Below are 26,065 nucleotides of genomic sequence, written 5' to 3'. Positions count from 1 at the left end.
CGCTTTAACATAGTACAGGCACCGTTCACCATTCACACACATTCATACACTCCACAAGGTGCACATGGTTTAGCCCATTTCATTGTTCATCTCCAAACATGGTAATTGTGCTGATTTAGCTTCTAAGGACTTTAGGTGAACTTTGAGGCAATAATGTCATTTAAAAGTAGAAGGTTGATTGTGATTGAAGTTATTTATGACAATGGATGTATTAAAAGAGCATCTCCAGGTTTTTGTGTTGTTGTTAACTATTGTGAATGATTATGTATTGAACTTCTGTGCTTGTTCTCTATTTAACACTGACTTGTTGTAACTTCCTCTTGCAGTTATTTGTGTCCCTGTCTGCTGGATGTTGTTACAAACTGATGCACCTGAACCTGGCCAGGAACCCTTTCAGCCACAGGTCAGCTCCACTGTTCCACCGTTAACACCACTGTTCCTCACGTTGTTTTTCACACGTGAGACCTGTGAACTTGACATCCTTTCTGCATGATTGAGACCCATAGAAGTCAGTATTAACCACTTACAGACTTATTACGTTTGCACATAATATGTATGCACAACATATCATCATCATGGATTATATATCGACCCAATACTTAGGCCATCTAAGTATTAAAGGTTTTCAGTGTAATTTTCTTAATTTCATATGTATTTATTATTTAACATTATCACACACACACACACACACACACACACACACACTCAAAGATGACATGTTCAGGGCTGGACAGACTAACACAGGCCATGAACCCCAAACACAGTCAGTAGATAGGATCAGTGTTAGTCTGTATCCACGACGTTCCACTTCTGGGATTGCTCCGCTGCCGCCGGAAATTCCGCCGGATGTCCCTCATTTTCGGCTGGATGTCCGTCCCCTTCCTCTGTCTCTGTGTTGGCGTTCTAACCTCCGGTGGATTTGTGAGGACTATGGTTAACTGCTCCTCAGATCTCTGCAGGGTAAATCCAGACAGCTAGCTAGACTATCTGTCCAATCTGAGTTTTCTGTTGCACGACTAAAACTACTTTTGAACGTACACATGTTCCACCAAAACAAGTTCCTTCCTGAGACTATTTAGCAGAGGCACTGTTGCTCTGTCCGGAGCTTAGCCCAGCTCAAGATGATTGTGATTGGTTTAAAGAAATGCCAATAAACCAGAGCACATTTTTTCCCCCATCCCGGAATGCTGTGTGGACTAGCCAGACCTTCCTCCACAGCGCTGTGGAGGAAGGTCTGGCAAAGCGAGACTAGATCAGTATAGATAGAACTAATGATCAGTAGTTCTGACACTACCCTATTCTATTTCTGGCATCCTTCCTGCACAATGACCATCTACACTTGTTTGTACAATGCATTGGGGGGTAATTCACTAGTAGTTTAGTTTGTTCACACGTTATTTAAAAAAAGTAAATCAATAAGGCTTGATACAAGGAAAACAATGTGCAGTAACCCTAAGCAGCAGGGAATATTCTGTAAAAAAGGAATAAAATAGGGTTTAAGTATACAAAATGGGATGAATTACAATAAGATCTTAAAAGTCGTTGTTGATTAGTGACCTTTTCCAATGTTTTTTTGAATGATGATAGATTGTTCCAAAGAGGTGTTCCTTTGTATTTCGTTGTATATTGGTTAAGGGACGTCAGACAAAATGGCAGATGAAAGTCCTTAGGGCGTCTTGTATTGTATTGAGTGAATCTCTGTGGAAAGCTTGGGACGTGCTGGGCAAAGTCTTGGGTCAGGTGTACATATACATAACCACACAGGTCTGATATATGTTCACATCAAAAGGTCTGTGTTTTCTGAAGAGGTATGCATAGGGCACGATAACTCTGACTAGACACTCGGACAACACGGTGAAGACATTTTGACTTGTCATAGCAGCGTTAGGGTTAAAAGCACAGGTGGAACTAACTGCATCAAGGATGGCTCTGTTCCAGTTTAAGTGCCTTAGTAAGCCATGCCAACAACATGTCAAAAGGTCTGCAGTGTAACAGGCAGGAACTGTCTACAGCTATAAAGTGCATTATCCCACTCTAGCTAAATGGTGTGTGTGTGTGTGTGTGTGTGTGTGTGTGTGTGTGTGTGCGTGTGTGTGTGTGTGTATGTGTGTGCGCATGTGTGCGTGCGTGTAGGAAGGTGCGGGAGGTGACCAGGAGCATTCGAGAGTTCTTCAGTCAGAGCTGTGAGCTCCAGTACGTCGGCCTGTCAGCAACCAAACTTCCTCCACAAGCTCTTAGGTGTGTTTACTCCCAAAGAACGCAACAATATAATATTTACTTGAAAATCTTGATGGTGGGAATAGTACACATGTACACTCATATAGATCTGTTTGTTTTGCAACTAGGTTATTACTGCAGGGTCTGGCAACCAACACTCGTCTGCTTGGGCTGGAGTTGGACCTCAGCAGCTGTGAGGTACAGTATACACACACACACACACACACACACACCTTTTTCCTTTGTGAGGATGAAAAGTAGAAGCTACAGTCAGTGAGTGTGTGTGTGTGTGTGTGTGTGTGTGTGTGTGTGTGTGTGTGTGTGTGTGTGTGTGTGTGTGTGTGTGTGTGTGTGTGTGTGTGTGTGAAGCTACGTTCAGCAGGGGCCCAGGTGATACAGGAGCACATCTCTGAAGCTACAGCTATCAGAAGTCTGGATATCTCTGACAATGGTATGCAAAACCACACACACACACACACACACACAAATAAACATGAACATAGACTATGCTAACGCCACGGCAACATCATTAAACTCAGTGTCAGAAACAGGAAGTTTCCACATCTTGAGAAATAGGGTCATCCTCTCTCTTGCCGAGAGTTAGATGAGAAGATTGATGCCTCTCATATCTGAGAGACACGTAAAACAAAGCTACAGCTAGCAGATGGTTAGTGTAGTCTGGCTCTGTGCAAAGGTAATACAATCCAGCTACCAGCAGCTCTAAAGCTCACATTTTAAATTAGTATATTTAGTTATGTCGAGATAATGAGATCATTAACTCCGTATCACAAAAAGACAGAAGATTGTTTCCTCTTATTATTTATGTTAACGAGAGATCAGGAGTGCCATGCCGGCACGCCCTGCGGTCAAACCAGCCAACGCTAGTGCAGCCATATATTCTGACATGTATGGTAAATGCATTCGGTCCAAATCAAACTGACAGGACTTTTACTTTGGAATATCTCTAAATTGTAAGTAAGTAAACCTCAGTGTATGCATGTGTGGATGAGTGAGTGAGAGTTTGTGAGTGTGTGGATGAGTGAGTGAGAGTTTGTGAGTGTGTGGATGAGTGAGTGAGAGTTTGTGAGTGTGTGGATGAGTGAGTGAGAGTTTGTGAGTGTGTGGGTGAATAAGCTGGTTTTTAAACCTATAGGTTGAAATGTTGCTGTAATGGTGTTTTTACAAGTGAGATGTTTCATTTAGGAACACCAAAAGTCAAAGTCTCTCTCTCTCTCTCTCTCTCTCTCCCTCTCTCTTCCTCTCTCCCTCTCTTTCCCTCTCTCTCCCTTCCTCTCTCTCCCTCTCTCTCTCCCTCCCTCCCCTCTCTCTTCCTCCCTCTCCTCCTTCCCCTCTCCTCTCCCTCTCTCCCTCCTCCCTTCCTCCCCTCCCTCCTCTTCCTCTCTTCTCTCCCTCCCTCCTCTTCTCCCTCTCCCTCCTCTTCCCCTCTTCTCCTTCCTCTCTCCTCCCTCCCTCTCTCCCTCCCTTGTCTCTTCCCTCTCTCCCTCTCTCCCTCTCCCCCTCTCTTCCTCTCTTCCTCTCTTCCTCTCTTCTCTCTTCCTCTCTCCCCTCCTTCCCCTTCTCCCTTCCTCTCCCTCTCTTCTCCTCCCTCTCTTCCTCTCCTTTCTCCCTCTCTTCCTCTCTCCCTCTCCTCTCTCCCCCCTTCGCCTCCCTCCCTCCCTCCCTCCCTCCCCCTCCTTCCCTCCCTCTCCCTCCCTCCTTCCTCTCTCCCTCTCTTTCCCCTCTCTTTCCCTTCTCCCTCCTCTCCCTCCCGCTCTCTCCCTCCCGCTCTCCCTCCCTCCCTCCCTCCCTCCCTGTCTCTCTCCCTCTCTCTCCTTCTCTCTCTCTCCCCCGTCTGTCCAGGTTTTGAGAATAACATGGTAACTCTGGTTCTGTCTGTCGGTCGATGTCACTCTCTTCGACACCTCGCACTGGGAAGAAACTTTGCCATGAAGTCCAGGTCTGGGGAACATAATATGAATTATTAATAATATAACCCTTTCACTCTACCACCACTATGTCTTCTCCTGACAGCAGCTCATTACATGGTTATACAACAAACCTTTGGACACAGACAGCTGGAGACACCTGAAGTCATAGTGACCATGCAGCAAAAATCCAAAGTTGTATACACTCGGCTAGTGATAAAAAACTTCTATAAATGGAAGACCTAGTGAAGTGATAACTCCTGTAGTCTGTGGGAGCAAAAATTTATTTAAAACACGGCCGGTATCTGCAAACCAAACTGAGCTCTCTATCCTACATCCTATTTTTGTCCCAGCTCTTTCACAGTTTCAGTCTGATCCATCAAAATCTCTCTAAACAGTAGCCAGCTGCCAAAATCAAAGGAAAAACAAAGGACAAGCATAAAATGCATAAAAGCATAAAATGCTGATAAATTCGAAGTGCCAGTTAGACTGTCTAAAAGTGTGCACCATCATCGCCATTTGTATGATTCATTGCATCAAGACTACAAAGACACACAAACTAAAAATAATGTTATAGTCTGCCAGCGGCTGCCTTTTCCAGGCAACAGTGAGGCACAGAGCTCCAGACAGCCGGGGGTATAAGAGCAGGCAGCACCGGAACAGAAACACAGACACATCACCGACAGTAAATGATAATAACATCCCAAACACACCATCCACTCTCAGTGGTTTCTGTGACGTGAGGATACTTTGAATGAGGACGTAGTTCTGCTCACAGTTGAGTAGGCGCTCCTTAATGTGGCCCAGGACACACACCCGTTCTCCATGCTATTACAATGTGGACTTATTTCCTTTCTTGTCATATTTCCTGGTTTGATAGTTTACCTTTCTGTCTACCAGGGCTCTCACTGATGTTCTTCATCGTATAGCTCAGCTCATTCAGGACGAAGAGTGTGTAAGTGACACTTCCTTTCATTTTATAAATTCTCAGTCATTAAAGTGATGGTTCGGAGTAATTTCACCCTAGGGTCCTTTGCAGCATGACCTCGAGCCAAACACCCCCCCAGAAGCTTTTTTCACCTGGGTCTAACATTGGGAGAGTTAGCGTAGAGTAGCGTTAGCCGCTGATGGGGCTAATGGATCCAAAGTGTCTCTTAACATTACCCCACTAATAATGCCCGAAATGATACCAAACGTCTACACTAGTATATATAGGTTATGCACTCATAAAACGATGGATTGTAAAGTTTGTAAGTACACCAGAAGGTTATGTAAATAACACTTGCCTGCTGGCTTCTGCTCTCTGCTGTTGTTGTTGCTGCTGTGAGACGAGTGCTTAGGGTCCGTCTACAAATTACTACACCGAAAAGAGATGCAACAAAAATATTGATTAATTTAACTTATTTTTTAAAGTAAGTGCTGTAGCTATAACTAGCAGGAGACAAGTAATAATTGAGGTAAGTTTGGAGACATTACCTTATTTAATCATTAAATTAATAAATATTTTTGTTGCATCTCTTTCGGTGTTGTAATTTGTAGATGTCCCTAAGCACTCTTACTGCCCGGTAGTAACAGCAGCAGCAGCAGCAGAGCAGAAGCCAGCAGGCAAGTGTTATTTACATAAACTACGGTGTACTGAAATTTTACAATCCATCGTTTTATGAGAGCATAACCTATTTGTACTACTGTAGACGTTTGGTATCATTTCGGTATTAGCAGTATAATGTTAGGGTAAGAGACACCCGGATCCATTAGCCCCTGGCGCTAAGCTATTCAGCTGATAACGCGCCTTCCTTCACGACGCTCCCAATGTTCGACCCAGGTGAAAAAGCCTTCTGGGGGGGTGTTTGGCTCGAGGTCATGGTGCAAAGGACCCTAGGGTGAAATTACTCCGAACCATCACTTTAATATACCCACCCAACCCAACTTAATGATTAAAGTAAAGCATTAAAGTAAATGCTTCTTCGAAATGATACTCAGAGTAGAATTATAGAATCCCAGTTGTTTCTTATATATCTGTGTGTGTGTGTGTGTGTGTGTGTGTGTGTGTGTGTGTGTGTGTGTATGTGTGTGTCGCGTGCGCACAGCCCTTGCAGTCTCTATCGGTGTGTGACTCCAAGCTGAAGACGGGGATTCACATCCTGTTGAGCGCTCTGGGTGGCCACGCTGCTCTGGCTGAAGTGGACATCAGCGGAAACAACATCGGAGACACTGGAGCCAAAATGCTGGCCAAGGCCCTGATGACTAACACCAGCCTGAGGTACACACACACACACACACACACACACACACACACACACACACACACACTAGCCTAGGTACTTTGTAAATTGGCAGCCTCAGAGGAAATATCATGGTTGCTTTTTCTCTAAATGTTTAAGCTGTGAATCTGATAGCCACTAGATGTCATCATTTCATCATTTGAAAGTAACATTCAGCACTGATTGATTGATTGATTGATTGAGCACTTGATTGGCTCCAAGAGTGTTTTGATGTGTTCTGTTATTTGATGAAACCTGTCAATCAAGCACTACACCTTCAGCCAGTCTATGGTGATCGCTGTAGGCCATCTTCAACCACACTCAGGTGGACTTGTACCAGGCGTAGCTGTACTTCCTTAAACTGATCTCTCTCTCTCTCTCTCTCTCTCTCTCAAGGACCCTAGCATGGGACAGAAACAATGTAACTGCCAGGGGTTTCCAGGATGTGGCTGATGCCTTGGAGAGGTCATACACACACACGCACACGCACATGCACAGACACACACAGACACACACACACACACACACACATACACACACACACACACACACACACACACACACATAAACACACACATTATAGCCTATAAGTCACAGTAACAGTTTATTAATCCTAAAAACTTGCTCAGCACCAGTTGCACTTGAACTGCTGTTCACATTACTGTTAACACTGTAAAAAATTACAGTGAGAGACAACTCAACATTAGCATTTTTTGCTAACATACACTTTGCATGGCGTGTTGTGCTAATTACATCTGGAACAATAGATCAAACCCACAGTGTAGTATCCACTAAGCAGTCAGTAAATTACAGAGCCCCCGAAGACCTGAAAGAAGATTGTTTTTGTGCGCTCAAGATAAAAAATCTTTTGGGACTTGACACTAAGAGTCTGCAGCCATGCTAGCGGCTCTGTGAGCTGTAACAAGGCGCAGCGGTGCTTTGAACTAAACAGCAACACTGCACACAGCCGTTGTACTAACAGACTGACCTTTAACCTTGTTAACCATCTTAAGCTGGGTGCACACCACACGAGAATCAGACCGTTTCCATTCTGGGCCCGATTCCCCACTCCCAACAGTGATCAGCAAAGCCCTGATGTTTTGATTGTTCTAAAGATTATCTTGCCAGATTTCCCTGTGGTGTGAGGTATGTTACAAGTGTTTTTTACATCCTCCAATCTCCCCGAAGGCCATCTTGGCACAAATATTAAACAGGTTCAATATTTACAATCCGATATCCTGTTGTATGTGGGGCACAACGAGGACAACCAAGGACGCAGTCTAGTTTTGTTGTACCCGGACTGCTCACTCGGAATCATACCGCTGATCAGTGGATCACAAAGGGAGAGAGAGGGTTGAGGGAACAGGGAGCGCTAACAGCGCTAATGGCAACAGTGCAAACTGTTCCATGGTTAGCTCACTCACCAGGGCGACCTGACTTCTGCGGGAGAGACGTGCTCAACATTAACCACCCCGACCGGGAAGCAAGCGCTATCAGCGGCTAATTCTGTACTGTATTTCTAATAATAAGCGGGATTATGTAGAGCAATAGTTCACAATAATGACCATCTTGCTCTACATTATACCTTACTTATTACACAGCTTTGTTGATTAATCGATTGTGATTGGTCAATCATGCCATTCTGCGGTCTGTTATTTCTTCCCCTCTGCAGTCACCCTCATCAACAAGGCCCCGGCCCCCCCACTGACATTGAATCTTAATCCTACATCCTGTCTTCTGTAAATTCTATATATCCTGAACTTCTGCAAATCCCTCCACATTTTTGCACGTCCTGCACTAATCCATACAGCCTCATTTTTTCTTTCTTAATGTTATGTAGTTATATGTATGTGTTATTTGTTTTAGTATTTATTGTTTGTTTATTTCATATGCATGTTTAAATATGTTTTTATATATGCACCACAACCAAAGCAAATTCCTATTAAGTGCTACTTCTTTTCCTGATTCTGATAATAGACTGTTGCTAAGTATAACAGGCAATAGTGCTCCCACTGCCTAGCTACATTATCCATTACTTATCCTGAGGGGGACATACATGTGTGTATATCCAACAGTTTGGAGACATTTCACTAAAATCCACAAACCTCAACCTCATGGTGGGGGATTGACCCTATCAGGATCCAGTGGATGTGAATGTTGATGGTAGGGCTCTGTGTTGTGCAGGAACTTCACTCTGCAGCAGATGTCTGGCCTGGCTGATATCACACAGAGCTACCGCAGCAGCCCTGACAGAACAAAAGAGGCCCTGCACAAGGTCAGTGTGTGTACCAGCCTGTGTTTAGCACTTTATGTGTGTGCGGGTAAATATGACTAAAAACCCACACACATGTTAATTGTTTAAAAAAAAAATACTTTTAAAAGTAAACTGTGTGTGTGTGTGTTTGTTTGCGTGTTTGCGTGTGCAGATTCAGCAGTGTTTAGACAGAAACAACCAGAGACAGTCTGAAAAAGTGAAGCAAGTGGTTCGAGCTCAACAATCTGAGAAGGTAAGAACTAGAACAGAAATATTAACAACATTAGTTAAACATTCTGCTGATAGCGTAACATTGTATAATAAAAGATACAAGCTTTAAATACAGGCTTCACCTAGGCACGGTGGAGTATTGATTCACTTTACAATAAGGGATCAATCAAAGTGAATCCCGTCATGTCAAAGGTATTGCTCTCTGACTGAAGTCCATCTGATGGTGGAATAAGAACCCAGTTTGTGCCTCGGTCTGTATCTTCAGCTCTGTCTGTCTCCGTGTCCAGGTCCAGGGTATGTGTCAGCAGTTGGAGGACAGCCTTCAACGTTTAAAACACTGCAACATTCAGGACATACAGGCTGACATCCTGACAGCGCACGAGGTGCTGCACAACGCCATGGAGTCCTTCAAGGTACAGGCTCATCCGAGGGGTTTGGAAACCCACTAGGAATGATGTAATCATCCGCCAAATGAATCCCAACCAGGTTCTGCCACACTCTGGTGGGACAGGATTGCATGCCAACGTCTGTTAAATAAAAGTAGATTTGGGGGATGCTGGATAGCTCACCTGATGGAGCGTGCGCCCCATGTAATAAGGCTCAGTCCTTGACGAAGCGGCCGCAGGTTCAATTCCAACTGGGTCCATTGCTGCATGTCATTCCCCCATCCACATCTTCAGCTGTGCTTTATAATAAAGGCCTAAAATACCCCCAAAATAATAAAATGAATAAAAGAACATTTGTAAATAAGGTGAATACACGTCACTGTAAAAAAAAAAAAACTGTAAAAAGAATAAAAAAATTTCAGCAGCTGGAGTGTCAAAGAAATACTGTAAATTAACAAATAACATTCCTGTAAAAATACAGTAATACAGACCCTCCTCCGCAGCGCTGTGAGGCTACGAGTTTATTATTGATGCTGTAGTTAGCGGTGGCGTTGAATTGGACTGCATTACATTGTACAGGTGTACCTAATAAAGTGGCCAAGGAGTGTGAATGATGCTTTATGCTAATGTTTTCGTTGGCTCCCCCCTGTGCAGCTGCTTCCTTCTCTGTATGAGGCCGGCAGGAAGTGTGCCTCTGATGGAGATTTGGTGAACTGCATCCTCTCTGACACGGCCACTGCTCTGACTCACGAGTTCAACAGAAGCATCCAGGTACACATTCAAATACACCCACTGTACACCATATCGCAGTGATTATCAAAGTGGGGGTCTGTAGCACGCACCCGGGGGGAGGGGGGCCATGATAACTTTCCAGATGATATAAAAAAAAAACATGTATTTTGTTTTTTACAAAAGGCTTCATTGTTCAACAAATAATATTATAATTTTTAAAGCTTTAGTGCAGGGGTGTCAAACTTAATTTTACTAAGAGCCACACTGGAAATGAGAAGCACAATAAGGGCCAGACATGCATACTGTATATACACAGTATGTATAGTTTACTGACATGCTTTTATTTAACTGAAAAACGCAAATATCTTTGACTATATTATTGCATGTATCATATAGCTTTACATAAAACAACATAAAACTAAAATGTAGTGTCCTTTGTCCCTACATTCAAGCCATTGCCAAATGAGTTGCTACAAAGCTAATTAAGAGTATCAGCTCCACACAACTCTCTCTGTTTTTCCCAGTATGGCTATTTTCAGAAGATTGTGGCGTCCGGCGACTTTCACACGCAGAAAATCGAATGAAGATAACTACCTCTTCATCATGTTTTTTTAAATCCTCCGTGTCCTCATTGGCTACTAGCAACTGTGTGGAGAAGGGGTGGGGACGGTGCCCGATCACGGAAGGCTTGTATCATGTGGATGCGCCGACAGTGTTGTTGTCATTACTTAGAATTCCTCATGGGGGCGACAGAAACTACGCTCTATAGCTTTAAATCTAAAAAAGTTCATAGATCACTTAGGACCTTTTCTAATGGCTGCTGGTTGGATCCCAGTCTCAGTCTCAGTCTGCCGATCTCAGGCTTGACTTAACGATGCTCGGTCTTGGCTCTGTGTATTCCAGGAGCTGGCTACAGACCTGATGAGGTGTGCAGAGGCAGCGTGTCCACGGCTGGTCCAGCGCTCTAGTGTGTGTGAGTGTCTGTCAGAGTGTGTGTCCAAAAGAAGCCGACAGACACACACATTCCTGAGAAGCACCCTGGTGGAGAACACGGGGCAGAAAATCAGCGACAGACTACGGTAAATGGGCCTTCACACCAAGAAAAGTGATCCGGCGATTTTCTGCAGGGCTGTGCAGCGGGGGACATCCTGTTGTGTTCTTAAATCCCCCAACAATGCTCAAGTAGACTTTATATTTTACAATTACTCCGTCAGACTGTTATACATTTCGACGTTTCCGACCGCACTTGAAGGCAGCTTCATTTCACGGAGAAAGAGAGAAAAGAAAAGAGACGAGTGAGACATAGCGAGTGCATTGTTGTTCCAGGAAACATTCAGCTATAACACAAACTGTCTGGTAGTTCAGAGCTTGTGTTTAATTTTTTACCCTCACAGTGTTCCAAAACTTTCTTGTGGTTAGTGAGCGTTTCCTGTACGGGACCCTCACCCCGCCTCAAATCACACCGACATGTCTGGCCTCGGTTACATGATTGGCCAACGCCGCATGACGTCGGGTTGCGTTTCTCCAAAACTTGAGTTGGTCTCAACTTTTCGCCGCAGGCTTGCTGCGTTTTTTTGATTGTCCCCCCTGCAGCAACCCCCGCCGCACCCTAAACGCAGTACCCCCATTCAAAATTAAAGGAATGACCTGCGTTTTTGCTGGACTGTTGGAGGGCCGACGCAAGCTGCGTGAACGCAGCCTTGTGTCTAATATATGGGACTACTCTAAATGATGTTTTGACTGCAATAAATGCGTTCAAGTCCAGATAAGAAATACGCAGCGTACTGAAACACAACCATGTGTATATATTTTTACTACCGTAAATAACTGATTGATTTCATTACAACTGTAGTCTTCTTCACTGTGCTGCAATCAGATGTGTGTATTTTTTCTGACGTTTCATCACTCCAGTGAACTGAGACAAACACTCAGTGTCTCTCTGGCTGAAAGCATCGTAGAGCAGGTTCAACAGGACCTGACAATGGAACAGGACAAAATGGTAAGTGTGTGTGTGTGTGTGTGTGTGTGTGTATTGTGTGTGTGTTGTGTGTTGTGTGTGTGTGTGGCACCAGGGCCTGAAGTTAACGTTTGGCCACCAGCCTGTATGGATAGTGGAGTTTAAAGTCCACTAGGCTTTTTACCAGCCCTTGTCAGCAACTATCCACTTGGTATTAAAATGTATTCTTTTACTTTTCTTTGAATCATACTCATCTTTTTGTTGCTTGCTTGTTTCAACCCGGCCTCTTCTCCCCAGTAATGTGGTGCCACATTTTTTAGCTCAAATCCAAGAAAATGGCATACTTGGTTGAAATGTGGTAAACAACAGTGGGGAAAAAACTGCTATTAAATCACTCAATTTTTACTTGGCTACCCGCCAACGCTGCACGTAGATCGCCAATGGCAAAATTGACCTACATTTGGCGCGTGGTCAGGTGTTAATTTCAGGCCCTGGATGGCACAAATGAATTTCCTTAAATTTTGCCTTGAAAGCACCAGTAGGTACTATTATTACTCTAATACACTTTGCATATTATTAGAAAATGTTTTTGCATATTTTTGTTCATACACTGTTTGTAAATATGTTGCACTCATTATTAGTAATGTTTTTCTTTATTTAATGTGTAGGATTGCCTCATAAAAGAGAATTCATGCATTGCTCTGAAAAACATCATCCCAGAGCTTCGACTGGTTGACAGCGACTTCCCAACTGATGATGTAAGAGACACACACCCTCCATCCAGCCGTCCTGTCATTCTGTTATTCCATCATCCATTTATGTGCTGGGTTTTCCATTTTACTCTCTCCATCACCAGTACAGCCCAGCATTTTGGAGAAATAGTTTCCACTCCAAGAGCCTGAGGCCGGCCCCTTCGATTAAGAGTAAGAAACAACTATTACTATGTGATCCATTAATGTCTCTCTGAATTCAATTCAGTTCAATTTCATTACATATGTGTATATATATATATATATATATATATATATAAAGTCTTAGATCATTGAGTTCTGCTCATGAAAAATGGGGGCAAAAAGAAAAGTGTTGCATTTATAATTTTGCTCAGTATAGTTTGAGAATTTGGTTTTGTGTTAACAGTTTGGGGAAAATGGGTGAGGGTTTTTAGAAATGTGTCTTAGCAATCGAGACAAACTGTAATTCTTGCTCTCTGACTGTGACTGACACTGTGGAACGATTGTTTTTATTTCCATTGTTTTTTTATTTCCTTTTTTACTTGTTCATTTCACTGTTATTGGGTATTATTTTTTCTCTTGTGAAGCAATACAAAGGTATTATTATTATTATTACTGGTATCATTATTCCTCATGTGTGCTGTGCCATGCTGGACCGTTCTGTGTCAGACACAGCACTGTTTGGCTAATTGGAGCATGGCCTGTTTACTTTCACACCAGTGACTTTCACCATGGGGAGAAGATGGAGGAGGGGATGATGAGGGAAGAGGAGGAAACATGGGGGGATTTGGGGCGCACAAACCCCCCGCTCCTTTTGTTCAATGGAGGACAGATTTAAAAGCAGTGATATTGAAACAAAATTATCCATAAAAATAATCAGTTGTCCGCCATCATTTTGGGTTTCTGTATGCTAAAAAAGAATTCAATATTTTTCTAAATCTTTACAAAATGAAGTTCTCAATTTGCATGTCAAAGGCCTTTAATTCATATTTAGACCAGTGGGGAGCCTGTAGCTGAAAGATTAATATCAGTGTAGTTTTAACCCGACCATATTGTACCTGTGTGCCAGGCTGATAATAACTGTGTTCCTGTGTGCAGTACCGTGTGACTGCAGCATCCATCTGCTGCTCTGCTTCCTCTCTGCTTCCTCTCTGTTTCCTCTCTGTTTCCTCTCTGCATGTCTATGCTTAACTGATTATTTCTCTCTATCTCTCTCTTTCTCTTCTCTCTGCTCTGCCCCCCTCTTTCTCTGCTCAGTCTCTCCTCCCCCTCTATCATAATCTCTTGACACCCCCTTCTTTTTTTCCATTTTCCTGTGGCTCCATTCTCCCCATGTCTTCCCTGTAGAGCCCTGCCTGTCCTAGATATACATAGAGTACATTTCAGCAAAAAGCATGCTTACTGCGTGGGCTGGATTCCCCATCTTCCCGTCCCTCCCTCCCTCCATCCTTCTCTCCTTCATGATCTCTCCTTGTGCCTGTCCTCTCATCAGTCGTCCTGCCTCCCTCTCAGGTCTTCTGGATGCAGACTGGGAGCAGCAGAGCAGGGACAGAGGAGTAGAGCGAGAGAGAGGAGGAGATGCTGAAGAGGAGGGCAGAGGAGGAAGGTGTGGCCTCACTCTGTTGCCGACAGCAACCCCTCTGTCAGTCAGGTTTTCAGGGCCCTCCCCTTCCCCGTCCCCCTCCCCCCCGGGACTGCGAGGGAGGAGGCGGAGGGAGGGGGAGGTGGCAGCGGATGCTGCAGCAGCAGTATCGGGAGCAAGAGGAGCATCGCTCATTCCTCCTCCCAGTCCCCCCCTCCGTTACTCCGTCTCCGCTCGAGCTGCAGAGGAGGAGGCTGCCGGCCGCGGAGGCTTACCCAGACGACAGGCTCCCTTCCCCGGCTGTGGCCCCAGCCCAAGCCCCCTCCCCGGCTCTGGATCCCCAGATTCCCCCATGGAGCCTCTACCCACCCAGGGACAGACTCTAAGGCATTACACTGCCTCCCGACCACGGCCACGGCGCACACACACACAGCCCCCCTCCTCCAGGCCTCAGGTAAGAACACACACACACATACCCATAAACACTAACCAATGACCATACACACACATTCACACACAATTTGAGTGATCAGGCAGAAATTACACAGCATTTGCATTTATACATACACACAATAATACATGCGCATACAAAATATGCCTTCTACAGGCATTCATGCTCTGTAAAATACAGCCACAGATAGAAAGCAGGATGGAGGGAGAGATGGATGAAGGATAGAGGGAAGGGTAGATGAAGTAAGAAGCTAATTGCTCGACTACAGAGAGATCCCAGAGGAGAAAATGATGGAAATGGAGGAAATCCAAACAACACGATGGAGAAAAAAGGGAAAGTAAAGAGAGATGGAGAGGGGAGGAATGCAGGGATGAAGGGAATACTGCTCATGTGATTGGGATTCTTTGGTTAATGCAGCAAAATATCCATATCTATCTATCTATCTATCTATCTATCTATCATTCTATCTATCTATCTATCTGCTGTCTTGCTCCTCTATGATGCTGTAGTAATAATGGTAGCCATAGCCATTTTTACTTTAACATTCTCTTGCTCCATGTAGTCGTGCTCTCTCTCTCTGTGTGTGTGTGTGTGTGTGTGTGTGTGTGTGTGTGTGTGTGTGTGTGTGTGTGTGTGTGTGTGTGTGTGTGTGTGTGTGTGTGAATAGGTACATGCAATTTGGGAGTGGTGTTCCCTCGGTTGTTCCCAGCGCTGATCTCTCTCTCTCTCTCTCTCTCTCTCTCTCTCTCTCTCTCTCTCTCTCTCTCTCTCTCTCTCTCTCTCTCTCTCTCTCCTGGGAATGCTTTCACTAACTCAATTATTCATGTTTTCACATAAATGGGGGTCTCTCTCTCTGTACTGTGTAAATAGAAAAGAAGGGTTTCTCTTCATCTGTGGTGACCTTGTGTGTGTGTGTGTGTGTGTGTGTGTGTGTGTGTGTGTGTGTGTGTTAATTACATAGTGTGTGTGATTTCTCTTTTTGAAAGATAAACATTTGCTGTTTTGTAGGTGTCAGGAGGTAATTTTGTTTCACAATCACACATGGTTTTACATTTTCTATGAGACATTACTACAGTATATGATGTACAGACTCAGATTATTGACAGTGTGGGTCCTCAGTGGTTAGTATTAAGCAATTTATTGCCCAACAATAAATCAGAAAGTCAGCAATACTAGCCATTACTGATATTGGCTGCCAGCATGCTACACAAGGTTATCGTAAACATGACTGTAAGTGGCTGGAACATGACGGAAGCTTTTTAGATAAAATAAAAGAGAAGAGTAAATGATTCATTCAGTCAGCATGTCTGCCTATTGGGCATTGACTTTAATGGAAAGTAACAGCTAATATTTTCCAATTTAACTGCTAGCTTAATGTTTTGTTTACCTAATGCTAATTGAGAGGAGAGGCTAGCATGACCATGTTAGCAGGCTAGCTTCAGTTAGGAGAGGCTGCAAGTTTACTTTTGGTGCGTTCTATTTGTACTCGTAAGTCGGAAAATTGTCCTTGACAAAATGACAAAAATGTCCTGCTCTCGGATAAAAGGGATCCTGTTTCATTCTCACACCAAAATACACAGGTCCTACGCCCAAAAAGGAGGACTGTTGGGGTAGGGGTTTTGATACACTGTATGCAAAGACCATAAAATGTAAAAAGCAACTCAGCATAATGAACTGCATGTTTGCAAAATGAGATTTCTGTAGCAGATTTCTGTGTTCCATAGCAGAACCTTTGTGCTGCTAAAAGCAAGCCTTTTACAAAGGTTCTCTGTAGCATCATGCTCAAATGGTTCTACATAAAACATTTATGATGCCATGAAGAACACTGTTGCACAATGACACAATTTCAAGACTGTTTCAAGTACCACAGTGAGGTCTTACTTCTTTCTATTTTCATAAAACGGGCTTTATCGAGTCATTACTGTTTTGTTGTGTAGCAGCTAATTCTGAACAATTATCACACTACACTCAATGTTGACAGCATATTTATGCCTACAATCTATACAGTTGTGTTCAAAATAATAGCAGAATGCTCAAAATCCTTAGAATAGCTTTTAATTACATAATATCAATGCATTGGGAACACTGCACATTCAATTCTAAATCAAAACATGACCACAATTGATCAAGTTTGTGTTATACCTTTACAGAAAGTGAAGAAAAAGGAATATTAGGCTGTTCAAAAAAATAGCAGTATTTGGATTTTTCTTTACAAACTCAAACATTTACTGTATAAACTGAAAAATGTTCAAGGGTTTGCTTTACTTTGAATCACTGCACTAATATTTAGTTGCATAACCATTATTTCTGAGAACTGCTTCACATCTGGGTTGCATGGAGTCGACCAACTTCTGGCACCTGTGAACAGGTATTCCAGCCCAGGACGATTGCACTGGAATGTCCACAATTCCGCTGCATTACCGGGTTTTGCCTCAAAAACAGTATTTTTGATGTCACCTATGGGATTGAGGTCTGGGGATTGGGCTGGCCACTCCATAACATCAATCTTGTTCATCTGGAACCAAGACTTTGCTCACTTACTGGTGTGTTTTGGGTCATTGTCTTGTTGAAAGACCCATTTCAAAGGCACGTCCTCTTCAGCATAAGGCAACATGACCTCTTCAAGTATTTTGATGTATTGAAACTGATCCATGATCCCTGGTATGCAATAAATAGGCCAAACACCACAGTATGAGAAACATCCCCATAACATGATTTTTGCACCACCATGCTTTACTGTCTTCACAGTACTGTGGCTTGAATTCAGTGCATGTGGGTCGTTGGACAAACTGTCTGCGGCCCCTAGACCGTAAAAAGAACAATTTTGCTCTCATCAGTCCACAGAATTCTCCTTTGGCCAGTCAATGTGTCCTTTGGCAAATTTCAACCTATTCAGTACATGTCTTTTTTTCAGCAATGGGAGTTTGCGGGGGCTTCTAGCTGATAGCTTTGCTTCACATAGCCTTCTTCTGATCGTAACAGTACTCACAGGTAACTTTAAGTCTTCTTTGATGTTCCTGGAGCTGATCATTGGTTGAGCCTTTTGCCATTTTGGCTATTCTTCGATCCATTCGAATGGTAGTTGACCGTTTTTTCCCACGTCGTTAAGGCTTTGGATGCCATTTCAAGGCATTTGAAATCATTTTGACTGAGCAGCCTATAGTTTTTTGCACTTCTTTATATGTTTTCCCCTCTTCAATCAACTTTTTAATCAAAGTCCGCTGTTCCTCAGAGCAATGACTGGAACGACCCATTTTGCTGGGTATTTCAGTGTGAAATGCACTATAACCAGCATGCACAACATTTGCTTCCTTCCTTCCTTAAATATGGGCCATAATTGACGCCTGTGTCTTCACAGAATCAATCACCTCACTAAGTGAACACAACACTGCTATTATTTTGAATATGCCCCTTTCAATTAAAGATTCAATTTTACAGAATGAGCAGCATGCATGACATGACTGTTGAGTCTGTTGGTTTTCTATGACTCTACAACACTTACTAGTAAATTATTTGCCATGTAGAAATATCACTTCTACCAAAAAAATTAGATTTATGAGGTTAGTGATGTTGGACTGCTATTATTTTAAACACAACTGTACATCCCCACCAGTACTGACAGGCCTAGCAGTCCGTGGTCTTGTAGCTGCAAAGATGGGGGTCGATTCCTGGTCCTTTTCCTTTCTACCCATGTTCCACTCGGTTTCCTTTTGTGGTTATGTGGAATGGAGACAAACTGTATAAATCAAAAAACTGCCACCATTACCACTGTGATGGACTGAAGATCAATCATGGGTGTACCCATGAACACTTGGAGGGACTCTGTCTCCCTGAACTAAAGACTTGGCCAGGTAGGCAAACAGTATTCAGTACAAGGAAAGAGGCAGGCAGGTAACAGATGGCTAGAACGTGACGCAACATAGGAGGAAACCTTGCCACTTTACTGTATATTAAATGGTCATTTCTGTAATTTTAAACATGGACGCTCGTATTTTCCCATGCATTGATGTCTAAGTGACTAATGTGAACAGGAATCTTTGAAATTGATCCAGAATTGAGCCAGTATTGAGCAAGAACCCTGTAAACTGCAGCTGCGAACCAGGCTCCTATGTAATCCTATTGGGCAAATGTTTATCATAATTTCTGTCCACTAAAAGGACATACTGTAGGTATTTTTCAACCTATATTTTCCTATATGTTTGTGTCTCAGTTACTGATGTGAACAACAATCTTTGACATTGGTCCAGGATTAAGCGAGACCGCTGCAGTCGGCACGGGCGAAAACAAGCTACAATGTAAAGGCCGTTTTACGGTTCTGCGCAGGCTCCACGCAGAGCTTTCGGCGTAGCCTACGTAAGTGGCCTGATGGCCTGCGTCCGGCGTAGACACAGAGGGGTTTGCGGGGGTACGCTATCGATTCGACGCACAACCATAAAAATGCCTTAAATTAATAGGCAATTGCGCACCTTCAATCTCCGTCCACTACATGTGCTGTTTTTGCCACTGACAGGCTCAGAATTAATATTCCAAGTGTCTGACAGCATTATGAAAAGAATCCCTAGAGAGATAGACCTTTTTGTTAGGGGATGCGTTGGATGCTCTCACCTTCTGCTTTCTTTGTGTTGGCATTTTTTATTTATTTTTATTTTGAACGAGCATGTTCAACCAAAACAAGTTCCTTCCTGAGGCTATTTTTCAGAGGTACCGTTATTACCGCCGCCCAAGATGATTGTGATTGGTTTAAAGAAATGTGAATAAACCAGAGCACGTTTTTCTACTATCCCAGAGTGCTGTGTGGACTAGCCAGACCTTCCTCCGCAGCGCTGTGGAGGAAGGTCTGGCAATGCGAGACTATATGTTTATGAACTTAATAGTCCTGCCTTTAGACCTTCCGTATTTGAAGCAAGTAAATCATGAAAGATAAAGTCGGTAGGTGACCAAGGTGGTTCATTGTAACACCCTCTGCTTCCATGGTTTCCTTCAACACCAGTTTCTCCAGCCCATCTGCTGCCTGGTAAAGCTTTACGTCCACCTGCTCCAGTCTGCCCAGTGGGGGGTGCAGTGTGCTGCTGCCCTGGCTCGTGTGTCTTTGCACCCACGAGAGGAATTGTCTTTGCTCCCCTGCTGCTCAGTGAGCATGCTTGCTGGGTAAGCAGAGAGCAGCTTAATGCAGAGCCGTAGACGCCAACTTAACTGCATATATTTGTTGAAACAGTAGAAAGCTTTCACAGGATGTCAAATGTCGATGGACACAGTTTAAACTGAACAGACCAGGTTTAACCTGCAATGTACAGTAGGGCTGCAACTAACAATTACTTTCATTATCGATTAATCTGCTGATTATTTTCTCGATTAATGTCCACCCTAGTTTCTCCAAGCCAGTCCAAACTGATGTCTTTAAATGTCTTGTCTCCAAATCCCAAAGATTCAATTAAATATGATATACATTAAAACAGACGGAAAGCAGGACATCTCCATATTTGAGAGGCTGAAAACAGCATTTTTGCATAAAAAAATACTTTAACAATCAATTGATTATCAAAATAGTTAGTAGGTGTGATGTAATAGGTGATTATTTTTTTGTCGATCAACTAATTGATTAGTCGACTAGTCGTTGCAGCTCTAATGTACAGTAGGGTAGATGCCACTTTATCAGCCTATGGCATTTATCCACATTCGCAACGTGGGTGTGCAGAGTAGTGTGTGTGTGTGTGTGTGTGTGTGTGTGTGTGTGTGTGTGTGTGTGTGTGTGTGTGTGTGTGTGTGTGTGTGTGTGTGTGTGTGTGTGTGTGTGTGTGTGTGTGTCAACATTTGTGTGACAAAGCCATGTTGGCATGTAGCACATAGAGACAGGTGGCTGTAAAGGAGGAGGCAGAGAATGAAAGAGAGAGATGGAAAGAGCTTAAAGATGGAGACGAATGCTGCATTCAGAACAGAAAAACGTCCCATTGTTATAACTCTGAAGCTTTCATTTAATTATTCCAAGCATTCATGTTTGCACCAAAAAAGTAAATAATTTCAGCCCTTTGGTTATTGTTAGTCTCAGTTTTTCTCTGCGAAATCTTTGCCGCACATTCACATTCATGTTTTTGTTCTAAGCATTCTGAGGCTACAGTCATCAATGCTGTGTAAAGTTTCCGATATATTTGGGGCCTTTTTAATCTCTTTATTAGAGCGTGAAAGTAGAGTGATGGCAGGAAATGAGGTGAGAGAGATGGGAAGGACATGCAACACTTAGCATTACTACAACTATGTGTTCTGAATTGCAAAGCAGCATGGTGATTCAAAAGCTGGATTCACTCGTTGACAAAATTTCTGTTTACTGTGTGGGCTTGGCTTGCATGCACATCCATAACCCTTGATAATATTTTGTTAATCTGACCTTACGTTGAAATAAATGTTAGCGTGCTGGCCTGCATTTAGTTCTCGCTTTGTCCCAGCTGTTTTGTTGCTACTTCTTGTCTAATTTTCAGTGAGATTGTTGATGAAATTAGTCCATAAATATGTTGCTAGCATGCTAACATAGTAATTAAAAACTGAAAAAAGCTGCTGAGACATAACGTTAAGGTAAAACAAGATGCAGGAAGAGGTCAAGTAGTTGGCTCATTTGTCAGTTGTATTTTAATTTTCTGTATTTTTTCTATATTTTCTGTGTAGTTTTTGAGTTTGTCGTGAAAATGTCTTAAACATTTTCTTTGTAGTAGTTTTTCACGGCAAAATCAAAAGTAGCTATGTTACCATCCACTTGTCAATCAAATTATCTGAAGTTCGCTAAAAACATCCATGCGAATAAAGTGAAGGTGTGTTTCCATCTAACGGCTTTTAAAGCCAAAAAAAACCTGTGTGTAATGACGTCACATGCTGATTTGCAGTTAGATTGGTATATGTAATAGATTTAAGACATTTTAAGGTATTTCTATTTATTTTCGCACTGAATCGCATGCCATTCAAGCAAACATTTGCGAACAAAGTTTGCTAGCCAAAATGGATGGCGCCATCTACCTACACATGATTCATATTGCACAAGTTGTAATAGTGCTTATGTGCCAACTGATAGCGGTTATCTCCACTGCTCGTCCTGCAGTCACACCAGATTAATTGAAATGAGCTTCTTCCTTTTTTATCAGGTTCATATTTGTAGCACTTACTTTGACCGGAGAAGCACCCAAGCTGCAACTATTTTCATTATCATCTCTGGGGACAGAAATTTCTCATACTGGATCTCCTCCTCGTCATTACAACTCAGAGGTTGACACCAACAGCTGTGTCCACTCGAAACACATCCAAAACGATGTGAAGTAGATGTGGTTGTCTTTCTATTTGACTCTTCCTCACACTGTACCATCTCTAAATGGGACGGTCCTTCCCATACTCTGGAATCTTTCTGCTAGTTTTAGTCTCCGCTGTGTGCCTCGGTGCTCATGTACCTGCCTTATAAAAACTGAGGGCTGCACGATATGAGTAAAACATCTTATTGCGATTACTTTGACTTATATGACGATATTACAGGGAATGATCATTTTTGTATCATTATTCTCATTTTCATTGAAAAGCATTAAGATTAAGACCAGGTAGTCTCTGCAGTACTTCATTCAGAATGGTTTGACACATATTTTGCCCGTAACAAATATTGCATTAAAGTGAGCCGTCACTGTGTGCCTACTGCATGTAGAAACAGACACAACATTTTCTACATATAAAGGGTTAACGAAAGGCTTTGACTCCACACAATTGCAACTCCAGTAAGCTAATATCAGCAAGTTTCTGCAGACTGGGTTTGACCCAGTTAGAATTTGCTAACGCTGTTCTGAACTGGAGATACCTATGGCTGAGTGCACAGCAGCTGGAGCTGGTCCATTTCAGAACTCTAAAAAATGCGTTGAATGTGCAGTTCATCCATCCATCCATCCATCCATCTTCGTCCGCTTATCCGGTGTCGGGTCGCGGGGGGAGCAGCTCCAGCAGGGGACCCCAAACTTCCCTTTCCTGAGCAACATTAACCAGCTCCGACTGGGGGATCCCGAGGTGTCCCAGGCCAGGTTGGAGATATAATCCCTCCACCTAGTCCTGGGTCTTCCGCAGGCCTCCTCCCAGCTGGACGTGCCTGGAACACCTCCCTAGGGGAGGCGCTCAGGGGCATCCTTACCAGATGCCCGAACCACCTCAACTGGCTCCTTTCGGCCGAACGGAAGCAGCGGCTCTACTTCGAGCTCCTCACGGATGACTGAGCTTTTCACCCTATCTCTAAGGGAGACGCCAGCCACCCTCCTGAGGAAACCCATTTCGGCCGCCTTACCCTGGATCTCGTTCTTTCGGTCATGACCCAGCCTTCATGACCATAGGTGAGGGAAACGAAAAACTGACCGGTAGATCGAGAGCTTTGCCTTCTGGCTCAGCTCTCTTTCCCACAACGGTGCGATAGATGGAATGTAATACCGCACCTCGCCGACCGATTCCCGACCAATCTCCCGGCTCCATTGTCCCCTCACTCCGCAACAAAAACCCAAGGTACTTGAACTCCTTCACTTGGGGTAAAGACTCATTCCCTACCCGGGAAGGCATTCCATCGGTTTCCTGCTGAGAACCATGGCCTCCGATTTAGAGGTGCTGATCCTCATCCCAACCGCTTACACTCGGCTGCGAACCGATCCAGTGAGTGCTGAAGGTCGCAGGCCGATGATGCCATCAGGACCACATCATCTGCAAAGAGCAGCGATGAGATCCCCAGCCCACCGAACTGCAACCCCTCCCCACCCCGACTACCGACGTATCCTGTCCATAAATATTACAAACAGGATTGGTGACAAAGCGCAGCCCTGGCGGAGGCCAACCCTCACCTGAAACGAGTCCGACTTACTGCCGAGAACCCGGACACAGCTCTCACTTTGGTCGTACAGAGATTGGATGGCCCTGAGTAGAGACCCCCTCACCCCATACTCCCGCAGCACCTCCACATGTGCAGTTCATTTTTGTCAAATTACTATATTATATTACTGTATTAAATTAATTACCCCTAAAGTTATGGGGTGTTGAACTGATCCACTTCTAACTGGATGGAAAACTCAAATCAGCACTCAGTGTTGGTTTATTAAGTTTCATTACAACTCTCTACTCATAGACTCATATTATGCGACATAAGAAGAATATATAAGAAACAATCCAGTTTGGGGATGTTTTCCAAAACAATATGGTGAACATCAGAGTGGTAGCTGAGTCTGGCAAAATTAAATTAATTCTTTTTTTCATGATAAAACTTTAGAGTTGTGAAAAAGCGATTCTGATGATGTTGGGTCTTGGGTAGTGTCTTTCTCTGTGTTGCAATCAAACAAACACATGCATGCGCACACACACACACACACACACACACACACACACACACAATGCCAAGTGTACATGCTATGTTTTTTTGTCATAGGAGCCGGTTTCAAAAGTAGAGAATGAGTCCGGTGAGGGGATGGGCCGAGTGGATGAAGGAGTAGAGGAGTTCTTCACCAAGAAAATCATCCCTGACTATGCACTGTGAGTTGAACACACACACACATACACACACACTTGTTCTTCTTGCTAAATATCCACTTAGAAAGCAGTATACTGGGAATCTACTCATTGATATCAATGACTGAAAGCCCTGTTTGGCTGAAAGTACCCATCAATCTCACAAACCACCCTTCTTCTGCTCACCTGCGTCAAAAAATGATTGACAGTGGCAGCCAATCGGTGAGCAGAACTGATCCTGTGGCAGCTTGGATGTAAATCCACTAAACCAGTTCCCAAAGTGCAGGTTGCTGCCGCTGCACCCTAGGGTTCTTGAGGAGGGGCCAACGGTGCTGCAAGATTTATCACATCATTGTTAATTTCGTCTGTGTTTTTAATAGCATTTCACCACAAAAAATAAACTGCCACATTTACATCAACTACTTTTTATTTGTTTACGTTTTCAAAACATCAAAACTGAAGATCCCCATATTAAAACTGTTTAATACTTTATGCAGTATGCGGTCGCCAATGACAACAACAACCACCTCACAGTTGCCGGGTGTCATAGCACCAAAACACACGTTCCAGCTGGAGAGTTTTTCAGCAGTCAGAGACATAGTGACTGTCAGAGCAAGAGATTATTCTCCACACTTTAAAACAATAACTGTAAGTGGTGAGCAGAGAGCTTCTACTGTTATCAGACCTAACCTCCCCTGGAAACTGCTGATAACTGCTGAAATGAAAGCGCATTGTTATGTAATAAACGTGTTTGTGATTGTGTGTAGCCGTATGTGTAGAATGCACGGTGAATGTGTTTTGTGTCTGTTCAGTGTGACACCACATCCCTCGTCTGCAGTCTGTTCTGAGTTTGCCGTTTCACTTCACTGAACACAAAATGATTAGGATGGTTGTATTTTAGTCAGTGGTGGAATGTAACTAAGTACATTTACTCAAGTACTGTACTTCAGTCCAAATGTGAGGTACTTGTACTTTACTTGAGTCTTTTCTTTTCATGCCACTTTCTACTTCTACTCCGCTACATTTCAGAGAGAAATATTGTACTTTTTACTCCACTACATTCATCTGTTCCAGCTTTAGTTACTAGTTACTTTACACATTCAGATTTCTGCAGACAGAACACATGTAGTTTATAAAATCTGATGTTTGATTCTAAAGTAAACTAGCCAACAATATAATGGCTACAAGTCCAGCTGAGATGATGAGACCATTAAACACACAGGCTGGATCCTTTACTCTTTCTACAATGGGAGGATGTTTCTGCACTGAGTACTTTTACTTGTAATACTTTAAGTACATTTTCCTGATGATACTTAAAGACTTTTACTTAAGTATCATTTTCAATGCAGAACTTTTACTGTAACAGAGTATTTTTTACAGTGTGGTATTAGTACTATTACTTAAGTAATGGATCTGAATACTTCTTCCACCGCTGATTTTAGCCAGATATTAGGTATGAATTGCCATTTGGAATCATTTAATCAGTCAGTCTGACACTGATTGGGAGTGCATTTGCCCCATCCACTTGACGTCATTTTCCGTCAACAGCAGTGGCTAGAATTAGTTAGCTTACTGTGTGAAAAAATAATCACAAGTCCTTAAAAAACTGTCTTTTTCCAGTTCTTCCTTCAGTATCTCACAGTCAGCATTGTCACATAACCCATCACATAAGTGTTACTGCAGTCCATAGGTGTAATTAACAGGGGGGGATATGGGTGTTACAACCCCCCCAATAATCAAAACTGTTCAGTGCAACCCCTCCAAAAAAACTATCAACATAAATAAAGACATTTGCACCATGAATTGATGCAGAAAAGGCACAAATTGTTCCAGGAAAATTCAC

At 43.2% G+C, this 26,065-nt stretch overlaps 1 protein-coding gene across 3 annotated transcripts in view; it reads left to right on the top strand.

The window, feature by feature from the left end:
• carmil2 (capping protein regulator and myosin 1 linker 2) overlaps positions 1-26,065 on the top strand; it is a 57,618-nt gene that overhangs the window by 16,408 nt on the left and 15,145 nt on the right. For all 3 annotated transcript variants that reach the window (XR_005640060.1, XM_039808796.1, XM_039808794.1), the window contains exons 15-32: positions 327-403; positions 2,134-2,238; positions 2,346-2,415; positions 2,587-2,668; positions 4,078-4,174; positions 5,043-5,097; positions 6,230-6,402; positions 6,800-6,868; positions 8,588-8,678; positions 8,830-8,910; positions 9,176-9,301; positions 9,929-10,045; positions 10,910-11,085; positions 11,918-12,005; positions 12,632-12,721; positions 12,820-12,886; positions 14,207-14,730; positions 24,143-24,246. Coding sequence is in view for 2 of the 3 variants with exons in the window: in XM_039808796.1 (XP_039664730.1) it covers positions 327-403; positions 2,134-2,238; positions 2,346-2,415; positions 2,587-2,668; positions 4,078-4,174; positions 5,043-5,097; positions 6,230-6,402; positions 6,800-6,868; positions 8,588-8,678; positions 8,830-8,910; positions 9,176-9,301; positions 9,929-10,045; positions 10,910-11,085; positions 11,918-12,005; positions 12,632-12,721; positions 12,820-12,886; positions 14,207-14,730; positions 24,143-24,246 (2,192 nt within the window). In the remaining variant the exon portion in view is untranslated. The remainder of the gene's footprint in view (positions 1-326; positions 404-2,133; positions 2,239-2,345; positions 2,416-2,586; positions 2,669-4,077; positions 4,175-5,042; positions 5,098-6,229; positions 6,403-6,799; positions 6,869-8,587; positions 8,679-8,829; positions 8,911-9,175; positions 9,302-9,928; positions 10,046-10,909; positions 11,086-11,917; positions 12,006-12,631; positions 12,722-12,819; positions 12,887-14,206; positions 14,731-24,142; positions 24,247-26,065) is intronic.

The sequence above is a fragment of the Perca fluviatilis genome, chromosome 8 (assembly GCF_010015445.1).
Source record: "Perca fluviatilis chromosome 8, GENO_Pfluv_1.0, whole genome shotgun sequence".
In the NCBI taxonomy this organism is placed as follows: Eukaryota; Metazoa; Chordata; class Actinopteri; order Perciformes; family Percidae; genus Perca; species Perca fluviatilis.
The sequence above is the reverse complement of the archived record's forward strand: the minus strand, read 5'-3'. Positions and strand labels throughout refer to the sequence as shown.